At 39.2% G+C, this 14,013-nt stretch overlaps 1 protein-coding gene across 1 annotated transcript in view; it reads left to right on the top strand.

Annotated features, from left to right (window-relative positions):
- PAPSS1 (3'-phosphoadenosine 5'-phosphosulfate synthase 1) overlaps positions 1–11,792 on the top strand; it is a 100,754-nt gene extending 88,962 nt beyond the window's left edge. Inside the window, exon 12 of the mRNA XM_059376969.1 lies at positions 11,063–11,792. Within this exon, the coding sequence (XP_059232952.1) occupies positions 11,063–11,201 (139 nt within the window). The 3' untranslated portion in view covers positions 11,202–11,792. The remainder of the gene's footprint in view (positions 1–11,062) is intronic.
- Positions 11,793–14,013: the final 2,221 nt, after the last annotated feature.

The raw sequence follows: 14,013 nt of genomic DNA, 5'->3' as shown, positions 1-14,013 counted from the left end.
CGTATATATGTATGTGTGTGTACATACACTTAGTGCACACACATGGTGCAATTTCACTGTCTCAAAAACAATGCAACTCTAAGAGGGGTGTACTGAGAGTTGCAAATGGTCCTTTTCTTCCAAAGGGATGCTTTGGAAGCTTTAGCAAGAGAATTTTAAGAAAAACAAAAGCAATTTTAGTAAAACCTTGAACTATATTTCCACCATAGGTGATTGAAACTGAAACTATAAATTAAATATTAAGGAGAGTGAAAAAAAATAAGTTTCTAAAACAGTCCTGCCCTTTTGTGGTTAAAATTATGTAGGGCCACCATCAGGGATTCTAATTTACTGATTCTGAGGAGAGGCCTACACACCAGCAGTTCTTTAGAAAGCTCTCCAGCCGAGAACACTTGATGGAGAGTAGCATTGCTTTCTACAAATTTGAAGATTTTTTTAAAAAAAATTAATTAATTGGGGAGAGAGAGAGAGAGAGCACAAGTAGGCAGAACGGCAGGTTGAGGGAGAGGGAGAAGCTGGCTCTCCGCTGAGCAGGGAGCCTGATGCGAGCTTGATCCCAGGACCCTGGGATCAGGACCTGAGCCCAAGGCACCTGCTTCACCACTGAGCCACCCAGGTGCCCCACTTTCTACGAATTTGTAACACATAGAGTGTCAGAGGTGGGCTGGGCTGGGAAACCTTTTACTTGTCATCCAGCATGTAGCTGATTAGTTTGTGTACAAGATGTTAACGTTCCCGAAAGTAATGATTAGTTACAGACTGAGGAGAGAGAAATAGAATCATCCTGCCAGTGGCTAAGTAGTTAATACTTAGGTGAGTTTCCATGCTGATGAGTTAAGGAAACAAAACTAACTAGAGCTGAGCTGTTCTTTTACCCTTCTCCTTGTTCTGCTGTCTCATTACTGAGGTTTCTTCGCGTGCATGGTCAGGTGACTCCATCACCCAAGGGATCCAGAACCCATCTGTGTATAGTTGACTGATGGGGTGGGAAGCCCTTGATAACTTTCATGTTTTGTTAAATCTGTGTAGTATTGCTTTAAGTCTCTCTCTTAATCATTCAAAAGCTAAATAATTACATCAGTTCTCATAAGATTTTCCAGTGATGAATTCTATATTAGTTGCATGAGTGGCTCATTTTCTTGGAATTTTTTTGAGTTACCAAATCTTAATAAATTGTAACTTGGGAAGCCTTAAAACTGCCTTAGTTTCTAGTTTTTTATATTTGTGTTCAAATATAATTAAGTTGATGGGACTATGTTGGAAAGTGATTAAAATTTTATGGAAAGGCGATCGTCTTTGATGTAGTGAGAAAACACAGTTATTAATTATGCACATATGAGGTTGTCTTATGTTTGATTAATGGACGTTCCTCAATGCCAGCTTTTATGTAATTAATGATTTTGTAGGTTTTGATTTAATTAAATACTAGTTTAAGACAAGGCTTAGGGAGGAAAAAAAACAAACTATGAAGATTTCAAGCAAGATATTGATAGGAATTATGATAAAAATCATCTGTTTTTACTTAGGAAGTTAAGTAAGTTTATATTTGCTATAATAGTGATTCAAGGAAATTTAGTTTTAGGACTACAAGATTCAACCCCATTCTTTCAGACATTACAAACAAACTTTTACAGAGAATTCGGTTATTTGTAAAGTTTCCTTTATGCAATAGATCTCTGTATTTGGGTAGAAAAATGCAAAATTATGGTCCAGATTATTGCAGTAGCGACTCAATAAAAACTACTACATGAATGAGAGTGGCCTTATGGAAGTGGGTGAATGAAGGGACAAGTGGAGGAAAGTGTTTGTGATCTGGTTATTTTCACAGTACCAGTAGAGTATTTTCATAGTTTCAGTGCTGGAGTAGATCTTAATTCATATATTATTGCTGTCATTTAAAAAAATAATTGTAGGTGTCTCTCAAGGCTTTTTGATATAGCCTTCCCTTTTCTATACTTTCCACAGGAAAGCCCATCATCTGTAGTGGTTTCTATGTGATGACTCTTAAAGCTACACTTCAGTGTTTCCCAGTTGCTAATTGTGTTAGCTTTCTAATGCTGCATAGCACATGACCACAAAGTTAGTGACTTCCTACAGTACTACTTATTGTCATATTCTTTAGGTCCGAAGTCTGGGTGGACTATATTGGGTTTTCTAGCCGGGCTGGGCTCTTATCTGAAAGTTCTGGAAAGAATCCACTTCCAAGATGACCCTTGTTGGCAGAATTCAGTTCCTTGCAGCTGTGGGGCTGAGATCCCCATCGTCTTACTGGCTATTGGCTAAGGATTGCTCTCTGCTCCTAGAAGCCATTCTGTGTTCTTTCCTGTGGATACCTCCATCCCAGCAATAGAACCTTCTTCATGGTAAATCCCTCTTATATTTCAGATGTGCCTGACTTTCCCTTCTGTTACCAGCTGAGAAAAGTCTTTGCTTTCAAAAGGTTCCAGTAATTAGGTTAGACTCACTCAGATAATTTCACAATTTTAGATCACTCGGTTAGTGTAGCTCATTGCAAATGACCTGCAGTGGTAGTACATTCTTTCATAGACCCCTCCTTGGAAAGCATTCTAGAGAAGTGAGAAGCTTGTGTTTTCTAGAAGTAAAATAAAAGTAACTTTTTTCTCTCATGGTTAATATTAAAAATAATAGGTAGAATATCCTAAGGAAATGTGTGATATTTTCATTATAAAACCCAGTAGTACTCATGTTCTGGCTTTTTAATCAGTTGTAACGTCGGAAAGAAGAAGTGGGGACAAGGGAAGGGAGCCATGCATTGAAAGGTAGCCAACAATATAAGGGTCCCAATTAGAACTCTGCTGTGCTAGAAAAAACTATATGGGAGGAAGATTTATTATTTTTAACACCAGGGACACCAAAGTTACCTTGAACCAAAGGCCGAAGATCTGCTCCTTCTCTCTACCCCAAAGCCCTGACCAGCTTTGACTGCTCTTATGAGATAAAGGGACATAACTGTAAGTGCTAGAGAATAAGTAGAAAGAGCAAATGGAACAATTCTCAGGAAAATACTTCCCTTAGTGCTTAGGAAAGCAGCCTGGTGGAAGGAAAATAGTCCTCGGTCATGTGTGCTTTCTCTTTCAAATTTTTGTTCCTGGAAGGTTGCTTCTTTCTGGGTGAGTGGGATACTCTGCCTATGATGCATTTTTGGGTGGTAACAAATGAATAGGATGCGTCCCCTCAGTGGTCAGCCAACTCAGAAAACAAAACAAACACATGTTTTAAAAACAATTTTTTAAACATTTAAAAGGCAAAAAAACCCAATATTAACAATTTAAAAATAACACTCATGCCTTTGTACTTTGATTTTTTTTCTGTGCTTTGATTTTATTCTTTTTCTGTACATTCATTTAACATAGTTGAGTTTATAACACAGTTGAATTTTATATCCTGCTTTTAATTATTTACTTTTCATGCAATTCGAAGCTCTCTGCACACATTGCGGTGTCTTCTTGTTCATTCTGGTGCCAGACTGTGCCATGCGTTGTAGTGGCTGTGTGCACAGGGCAGGGCTCACTCAGCCCTGCCCTGTGCACACAGCCACTACAACGCATGGCCTGGAGGCCACGCGATGCTGCAGAGCAAGACTGGCCCACAGGCTTCCTCACAGCTCACACGTGTCCTTAGGTAGCTAGCATATCTGCCTGTCATACCTGGTCCCACCTCTTGTGCCTGTTGTCCAGCACACACGGGCTACAGTGTTTCTACAGCAGGATTTTCAAATGCTGCATGGTTGAGGCCTGGCTGTGGTCTCCCCTCAGAGTGTAGGGTGGTGCCATGTCGTCCCTGAGCTCACTTACCTACAAACAGCTCCAGGAGGAGCCACCAGTGTTATGTTTGGTATTGTGATTTTTTTTTCCCCCAATCTGCTTTTCTTTTTCCTGTGACTTTGGGATCTTCTCACTTTTCTTGTGTTTTCTGCCCCTTTGGAGGTAGAACTGGGATTTCCTTATTATAGCAATATCAAATCAGTTTCTTTCTTAACAACACGCCATTTAGCAAGCTTTCTTAATCTTGGCATTATTGACATTTGGGGCCAGATAATTTGTTGGTTGAGTGAGGGGTCCAGTGCGTTCTAGGATGCTTACCCTGGGGAGGGCGACCTGAGGTTGCAGAATCACCTCTGTTGAGACTCAAAGATTTGTAAGAATATTGGCATATTTGGATACTTATGTTCTTTTTAATTATTTCATCATTAGTGACAAGTCCAAAATATGCTCCTTTTTTCCCCTTTTTGAAAAATCTCTCCAGACTTTCTACTTTCATATTTGGAGCTGATCTGCATGTTTTGAGAGTAATAGAAGTCCTGGCTTCTAAATAAATGGGGATAGTCACATGTGTCTCAAAAGTAGAAAACAAATCACAAGACAAAGAGATCCTGGTGACAAATATGAAGGAAATTACTTAATACAGTCAAAGCAATGTCCTTGTTACCTAGCAGTGTCCTGGGTTTACCTCGTTTTCTGGTTAACTCATCCATGCATAAGCTGTTTGGGTCATTGATTTTGAAAAACCCTTTGAAAAGATATTCTCTGTCTATACCCTGTAACCAAGTAGGCTGTATATTGGAAGGACCCAGGAACATTGGTGTTCTGTTCAGAAGAGGGGAGGGCATTGTGCTGAGAGGAAGTTTTCCTACTGCCAGAGTTCAGCCATGGACCTCACACCAGGCAGTTTGATGTGGATGATGGCCGTCTAAGGGTGTGTGAGTTTAGCTTTTTGAGTATTGGAATCTACTATTGAGTAATCAGAGACTTCTTTCAGAAGCAGTTGAGAATGGTGATGCTCTTATTCCCGGTTGAAAGCGCAGAAGCCCCATTTTGCCCACTAAGATATTTTTGGGTCCTTTTGAAACCTGTCCGTTGGCACTCAGTTAAAGGCTTCCGTTCATCTACACTGTGGTAGATTAGAGGGTTCATGTCCCTCTTTGGTGACGAAAATTCAGTTGACTTCAATACGGTTTTTAGGGCAGTCCTGGAAATTCGTTATTTGATTGAATGTCTAACAGGAGCTGTTCTCTAGCTTTTACTTACAAGATTGGGATGCTGGGAGGAAAACATGATGAATTAAGGATTTTGGTAAGTAGGTTCCAGATAACTACTTTTTTTGTGTATTTCAGTTGGTTTTTGGTTTGAAACTAAAAATTGTTAAATTTTTCATGTATTATGCTAGCTGGTGCTTTTTAGTTCCTGGAAAGAAAGCCGTAAGTAACTTTTTATCTGGTTTTGAAGAGATGACTCTTGACCTCATGCCTAAGAATTCTTAGTGTTTTGATCTACACAGTATTATATAAGAGCTGCTTTCAAGTTGGACGAAAAGTTAATTAGAACCAAAATAGTTCTTAGATTCACTTATAAGTTACTACTATAATTTTTCTATCAGAGAAGAAATTGACCTTTGTTTCTCTGATTGCTTATTGTCCAGTTAGCATTTTTTAACGAGCTGATCTAATTGAATATGAACCTTCAAAAGATACACTTGATGGGCCATCTGCTGACCCCACTCTTGTCCATTTGAGCAGCTCGTGCTGGTGGCTCTGATGGCCGCAGATGTGGACTAAGAGACAGCAGATGCTTGTAAAGATTTAAGATCTTCAACAAGTGGCCAAGAGTCATTGTACTTTGGAGTTAGTCAAGATGCTGGCCACATGTAGTCAGTACATCCCACATGGGACAAGATGCTGGTGCATCCCACAGGGTCGCTTGTAGCTTGCTCGATGGCGTGCCTTTCCCCCTCCCTGCCACTTGAGCCTCTTTCTTGAAGAGCTGTGGATTATAAGAATCTGCGACCAAGTGGTTTTGAAAAGGAAAAAAAATCCATCATATTTGGTTTTCTTTTTTCAGGTGCCATGGGAGATTGGTTAACTTGTGTAATTAGATGGCTTATTAGAATTGCTTTGTAGTGAAAGCCTTGGGGTCATTTATTTAGTAGCCTTCTCTGCTTCTGGCAGATTGCTGATTACTCACAGGTAAAGTGGAGAGCTAATTTTAGACTATTCCCCACACGTCTGAATTTTCACTTGTTTTAATTATTTCTGTAAGGTGATGCCTAATTAAAGATGAACTGTGAAAAATTCGATTATGGGTAATGTGACTCTTGTGCCAGGTCCTTGCACCTGACTTCTGATAAAAAGTAAAATCCTTCTGTGACAGTACAAGCATGAGGCGGAGGAAAATAAATGTGTTTTCTGTAGCCAGGGTGGAGTGGAACCGCCACCATGTGGGAACAGAAACTCCCATTTCATGTGATGAAGAAATGTTTGTGGCATGCAGGGCAGATGGAGTGTGAAATAGCGTCAGGAAAAGAGGTACCCAGGGACCTTGGTTTTAAAATGCAATTTCAGAAGGAATGCAAGCAAACTTCTGGATTCCAGACAGTTTGGCATCATGGGGAAGAGAAAGGGCTGTAATTGGTCTGGCTTTTTTCCTTTCATCAGATAGTCAGGACAGAGTCATCCCACAGCCATGCTCTCACATCTTTCTCTTTGCCTTCAAGAACCAGCACTTGGTGCATGGGACACAAGGTTTCCTTTGTTGAAATCAGACTTTAAAATTAATGTGGCCATAAAGCTCTAGGGTCCTAATTTTCCTCAGCAAAGATTATTTAGGGTGCCAATCAGTGAACCTCTGGAGCTAAATGAACTGACTTTTCATTGGGTTGGAGTGAGGATGTTTAGATACAGTCGGATAGCTCTCTGGATCGCTCTACCCTCTTGGCTTTCCCTCTGGCTCTCCCCTCAGCAGTAACCTGGCTGGCTTGGAGACAAAATCAGCAGTGTTAATGGATTCTATTATGAATATCCATTCCCAAATAGCTTCTTCTTACTCTTGAAGACAAGCTTCACATCTTTATTGAAAAGGTTGAGACCATCCTGCATTAACTTGGCTCGTCTTTTTCTAACCCCCTATCGTCGCTGTTTCTTATTTCCCCGATGCTCCTCCTTGTCCAAGCCCCCCTTCCTGTGTCCTTCATGCCAGACTTCCTTCTCCATCTCCCTTTTCTCAATCTTGCCATTTATTTTTTTCTACCTATAGAGTTAGTGCTTGCTAAGACCTACCTTTTCCTTTAAAAAAATCTCCTCTTTTTTCCACTCTGTCTCTCTGCCAGTTTACTACTCTCTCTTTTCTTCACCATCTACTAAAATTCCTCAGTTAAGGAAAAAATTCTGATTTGTTAGTCCAGTGGGGTTTCTTTCCTCATGGTCATTTTTCTCAGCCTCTCTGTGGCCTTAACAACTTCAGAATTTCTCTTCTTCTGTGACCTCCATATCGTCTTGGTTTTCCTTCTACTCCTTTGACAATGCTTTTCCTTTTACTAAGTCCCCTTTCTTTGGAGAGCTTGCCTGGTTTCTCCAACTCAGTTTTCATTTTAGTGTTGATAAATTTACAGATTGTTTCTAAGCCCAATCTTACTGAATGTTTTGAAATCTCCTCTCACAGTCTTGCTTCTTTTCTAGGCATATCTCACATACAGTCAATTTCTTTTTTTCCCTATAGGTTGTCATTTGTGTAAAAGAAAGATGTTGGCTTATTTCCTGTTTCAACTGTGGTAATCAGCCATCTGCATGGGCCCCTCTGTTCTAGAAGATCTGACTTGTCTTACACCTTGAACAGATAAGAGCAGTGAGAGATAGCCCCTAGATTGAAACTATTTGGATCCATCTTTTAAGGAATATCTGTTAACCTTTCACTTTTATTGATCATCACTGAGAATTTATAGACATTTAAAAGAAGTTTTACCTAAGCAGATGAGAGCTGCTGAAATGTTGAGCTGAATGCGTCTGTATATCTTCCTGTCTTTTTGGTAGTTGAGAGAATAGGAAGCAGGCAGGGTGACGAGGGGAAGATGTTGCACGCCTGAATTTTAGTAGTACTTTTCTGCTTAACAGTAAGAAGTGATTTTCCTGTGACTGATGAAATGAGTCACACCATTTTGTATTGCTATCCTCCATGTATAGTATTCCAGAATAAAATTTTTAGAAATGTTTCAAAGTGGGTTGGGGCATTCACTAAAGTGTGGGTATCTCCCTGGGGAGTGGGGCCAACAGCTAATCGAAGAGGAAGAACTTGATTCAGGAAAGAGTCATGTTGATCTTAGGAACTGACAGTTGAGGTCAAGCATAGGGCCAGACCGGGTGAAAGAGGTACACAGAGCCTGGTGGTCATACCACCAGTTGCAAGGTTTAGAAGCCGCATGAGCAATGGGGTCTTTAAGCACACAGACAAAATCAGAAAAGCAGAAAGAGAAACCAGAAACCGGTTCCTGGTTTGGATCATGAGGAAGTCACAAAACTTGGTCTTTCTTGGTCTGGAGCCCACTGTCTGAGGGCTCCTAAGTAGATTAAATGAACCAGGTTAGGAAGGTGGTATGTGGGTTCCCCTGCCTAAAGTGGAAGTAAGCAAGGTCAGAAGACATCTGAAGATGATTATGGAAGAGATCATTATGAAGGTCATGTAGAAATCTCTAGTGTTGAGTAATCTAGATTTAGATGAAAGGGAATGTACAAGTAGCTTGAATTCACCACAGCAATAAAAAACCCTGTATTCCCCCTTTATTGCCAGAAGATGAAGAGTAGTGACTCATTAAGACTATATGTGGTTCTACATTGAACTAGTAGAATTTGTCTGTACATATACCTTTTCATTCTTTTATATTTTACTAAATATTTACTGAGTTCCTGATAGGAAAGTTAATAAAGTACCCGATCACTGGTTCATAAATATTTCTGTGTCTCTAGCACCATTCAGATATACTTTTTTTTTTTTTTGAGGATTTAATTTATTTATTTGACAGAGATTGCAATTAGGCAGAGAGGCAGGCAGAGAGAGAAGGGAGGAAGCAGGCTCCCCTCCAAGCAGAGAGCCCAGTGTGGGGCTTGATTCCAGGACCCTGGGATCATGACTTGAGCCAAAGGTAGAGGCTTTCACCCACTGAGCCACCCAGGTGCCCCCAGATATACTCTTAACTGTTAATGCTGCTGTGTAAGTATGAATTAATAGCCGTTATAACTACCTTGAGACCAGAATAGGAAGCGTAATACTGTAGCAGCATCTTATTTATCTGCTCCTCAGGGCAGTATGCCAAATAATTGAGGTTTCAAGTTAAGGTTAAATTTCTGAAAATTATTTAAACTCACTTTGGGTAGATATTTTTTAAAATAAACTTTTACTTATAAAATGATATTTGATATATTATTTGATTTTAATATTGATAATTGATAAAAATCATTGTAGAAAGGCACAGAAAACATGAGCAAAATTAAAAGCATTTGTAATAATACTGTATAGAAATAACCACTATTGATATTTGGATTATATTTCTTTATAGTCTTCTTTCCACACACTCTGTATTTTAACAAAATTGCATTTGTATTACACATACAGCTTTGTGTTCTGATTATTTTACTCAGTGCTGTACCATAATTTATTTAGAACCTTCAGCCTTCAGGTCATTTACAGTATTTTACCATCCCCAAACAATGTTCAACTAGCTACCTTTATGCATAACATTTGTGTGCTTTTGGTTATTTCCTTAGTGTAGATTCCTGGCAGTGTGATTATTAGTTAAAAACACGTACTTGACACTAGTCCTTTATCTGATATGTCATTTGCAAATATCTTCTCCCATTCTGTCAATTGTCTTTTGATTTTGTTAACTGTTTGAGGAAGTGGTGATGCAACATGGAGGCTTAAGTGGGTAGGAGAAGAATAAATGAAACAAGATGGGATTGGGAGGGAGACAAACCATAAGTGACTCTTAATCTCACAAAACAAACTGAGGGTTGCTGGGGGGAGGGGGTTTGGGAGAAGGGGGTGGGATTATGGACATTGGGGAGGGTATGTGCTTTGGTGAGTGCTGTGAAGTGTGTAAACCTGGTGATTCACACACCTGTACCCCTGGGGATAAAAATATATGTTTATAAAAAAAAACACGTACTTGGCCTCCCTCCAGAAGCAAGTGGCAGTTTATGATCTATGATCCCCAGTTTAACGCCACAAATAATGAAGTGGCAAGGGAGCATATAGCTCCTAACTGGGAGTAAACACAGCCTGTGATCTGGTGCCCTAAGTGACCTAGAGCTCTTGATGGGTCCTGGTCTGCTATGTAGGTTGGTTCTCCTTGTCTGAGGGAAGAGGGTGAAATTCCTAGTAGACTACGTAGTAGACTGTAGCCATAAGTGCTCAGTACTTAGGGGTTTAAGGGCCTTTGTGTGTTTTTGAATATAAGATGAAAAAACGAACATCATTTTTATGGTATCTTATCAGTGGGATAGTACCAATTACTACTACTTAACTTGCTTTTGCTGTAAAACGATGACTGTTTTTCTCTTAATGCCCTGTTATGCATTTGACCTTTCAGATTCAGATGTCCTAAAAAGTTTTCAACCTGTGGAAGTTAAATTGGATTTAATACTTTCTTGTTTTTGTAAATTTCTACTTCTAAATTAGTTGGCATGGGCTGGGGAGGAGGAGTAAGGGAGATAGGTGGGTATGGCTGTAAAGGGGCAAACCGAGGGATGGTCATGGTTTTGGAACTGTTAATGCGTCTTGACTATGGTGGATACATGAACCTACATAGGTGATAAAATTGTATAGAACTAAATACACAGAGCCTGCGTAGAATTAGGGAAATCTGAAACAGGTTGGTAGGTTGCGTCCATACTGATAACCTGATTGTGATACTAGGCTATAGCTTTGCAAGATTCTGCCATTGGGGAAACTGGGTAAAGGGTACATGAGCTCTCACTGTATTATTTCTTATGATTGCATGTGAATATACAATGATCTTAGTAAAGATTTCAATTAAAATTTGTTTCCAAGTTCCAAAAATGGGTAATGTCTGATAGCATGGTGTTTTTTGTTCAATGGCAAATCTGAAATCAGATCAGTCATTCATTTTACAAGTACTATGTTTTTTCCAGACTTTTTTCCCATTAAACTTATCTACCATGCACAGAAGAACAAAAACTTTTTAAAGTTTCATTGTCACTAAGATTCTAAATATGGGAAATCATGTTCTTTTCTTTCTTTCTTTTTTTTTCTTTCAGCCACGAAGACTATGAATTTATTTCAGGCACACGGATGCGCAAACTTGCTCGAGAAGGCCAGAAGCCTCCAGAAGGTTTCATGGCTCCCAAAGCCTGGACTGTGCTGATGGAATACTACAAATCCTTGGAGAAAGCTTAAGCTGTTGACCTAGTCACTCCACCTTTGACACTTAACTGAGTAACAAGAGGGGACCACATAATTACTGTTGGCATTTCTTTGTGGTGGTGTCTGTCTGGATACACTTCCTAACAACAGACCACTTTCCTTAACTAGCATCAGTTTTGGTCTGCCTTATGAGTTTTGTTTTGAACTAGTGTAACACACTGCTGGTTTTAATGTATCTTTTCCACTTATTATAGTTAATATTCCTACAGTACAATTTTAAAATCTTGTCTTTTTATATTATATTTATGCTTCTGTCTTATGATTTTTTCAAGCTGTTATATTAGTTGTAACCACTAGTATACACATTGAATCTCATTTTTCATCCCTTGAAAAAAGAAAAAAATCACTAAACAATAAACTTGGCTAGACTTTGTTTTAGGAATTTTACAAAACATCTGTAGCAATTAGATTTTCTTTTTCTACATTGAAAATATAAACTGCTTTCTCCTTTCCGTCTAAAAAGCTATTGATCTCTCAGCTAGCTGTTATAATCTATTCTTATGATCTGTGTAAGCCCTGAATGAACTTTCATTATTCAATAACATTAAACTTTTTGGCTTCTTATTTATGTGATGTTTTTTGTTTTGTTTACATGAAACCTTTCCTACTTGAGAGACATTTCTGATGGAAGAGGGAAATTGCAGGCATCTTTCATTTCTGGAGTCTAATAATTAGTTCCTGCACTGTGTTTCATAGTGAATTTTTAAGTGGGAGAATAACGCATTCTCAGTCTATCCAAAAACTCCACCAGTTTCCCCAGATACCTCTCATATTCTTAAATACCTGAGGTGGTGGTACCAGTAATAGAGACCCGATAGAGGGAGTTAGGGGGAATGACACTTGGTCCATTTGGGGAGGAGGCAGTGGATCAAGTTTGCTTTTGTAGAATATCCTCAAGTTGACTATTCAAGTGGAGATGCTGAGTTAGAAGCTGGATATACAATTGTGGTTGGGATGCCAGCATATTTTTTTTTTTTTTTAAGTAGTTTTGAGCGCAGTGCAGAGCTTGAACTCATGATCTTCAGATCAAGACCTGGGCTAAGATCAACAGTTAGACATTTAACTGATTTGCCACGTAGGTACCTAGCCACCTAGGCATCCTGGGGATGCCAGCATTTTTGATTTGTAATCATACTCTCTATGAAATAATCATGATCTGTTCTTAAAATTTAGCATTAAAAAGAGATGGCATGGGTGCCTGGGTGTCTCAGTCATTAGGCAGCTACCTTCAGCTCAGGTCATGATCCCAGGGTCCTGGGATTGAGCCCTGTGTAGGGCTCCCTGCTCAGCAGGGAACTTGTTTCTCCCTTTCCCTGTTGCTTCCCCTACTTGTGCTCTCTCTCTCACTGTCAAATAAATAAATAAAATCTAAAATAAATTAAAAAGATGGCAGAGTATACATGGAGATAGTATATTAAGGTGAATGAGAATAAAATGCCACTGGGCAGAGAAATAGAAGGAAAAATACAAAAAAAAGTAAAAATGGATTACAGAAGGATTCAGTTAGTGAGAAAGTTGATAAACAGAATGGAGACTATGAGTAGATGCTTTCTAGGGCTAGGTTTATTCACTAGTGGATACTGAATAGAAATATTCACTAGTGGGTGATGTATATGCATAGATATGTTTACGGGAACAATTAGAGGTGACAGTTGATGGGTTTTTGGTGCCACATTATCTAGGTCTCTTTATTTAGGGAGAACTTCTTTATGTAAGTCTACAAAGGTTGAAGGGCCCCACAGATATCCCCTCTCCAACCACAAGCAGCTAAAGTATAACATAGCACCTTGGCTAATTTAGAAACTCTACCTAAAGTGTTGAATGTATAGGGAGAGTGATGCCTAGATAATAAACACCATACGAGTCACAGTTTCATGGTGGCAGTGGTAGAGCTGAAATTCTGGGGGCTGCTAGTGTCTAGTGGAAGGGGAATCCCTGGGGATGGGGTCTCCTGTGCAGAAGTAATATCCCATCTACAAATATTCTAGTGGTATGACCTTGGATGAGTCCTCCATACCGGCCTCCTTTCATTCCTGATCATTTCCTAAGCCTCATTCTTAGGCATTTTCCATCAAATTCTATAGGATACCCAATAGCCTTCCTATAAATTCCTTTGCTACCAAAATTATCTGGAATTTCTATTATTTGCCACCAAAACCCCTGATTATAATATAAACATGTGAGGAAAATGTGTATTTCATGTAAAAATCTTGATAGTTAAAATTCAGCAGCATATTTTAAGAGTTAAAATATAGAAGAAAACATTAAAAAATATATTTGGCACTTCGGAAACTTGTCCTTTCGAAACTACAAAAATGTACTCGTAAAATCAAGATGAAAACATGAAGAGAAGTTAACAGCATTAGGGTGAAATGTGGTCTAAAGAGGAACTTCTTTTCCTATCATGTAATTGTCCTTTCTGAATCTCGTCCCCACTGGGTCCCTGGCCTCCAGCCCACCAAAGAGGGACATGATGAAAATGTGATTCTAGGAGCCTGGGCCGTTGGGATTGGCCACACACTTGTGTGTTCCAGAGAGATGGGAAGAAAATAAAAGCACCCAGTGATGCTAGTCCACAGGTTGGTATGAGTGTCTTTACTCTACAACTCTGATACACACAGACATTTAATTTTTCCTCTTCCTGTTTCATAAAAAGTATAAACCAATTTTTAAAACATTCAACCCTTTTACCAAACTTCTCTTGCCAAGTGGTCTTGGAAATCTCAGTGCCATTTTTAATCTATCCATCAGCTGGAAAAGGGAATGGAAAAAGATTATTTTTTTA

Source organism: Mustela nigripes, chromosome 1 (assembly GCF_022355385.1).
Source record: "Mustela nigripes isolate SB6536 chromosome 1, MUSNIG.SB6536, whole genome shotgun sequence".
Lineage (NCBI taxonomy): Eukaryota > Metazoa > Chordata > Mammalia > Carnivora > Mustelidae > Mustela > Mustela nigripes.
This window is presented reverse-complemented; position numbering and strand designations above follow the sequence as displayed.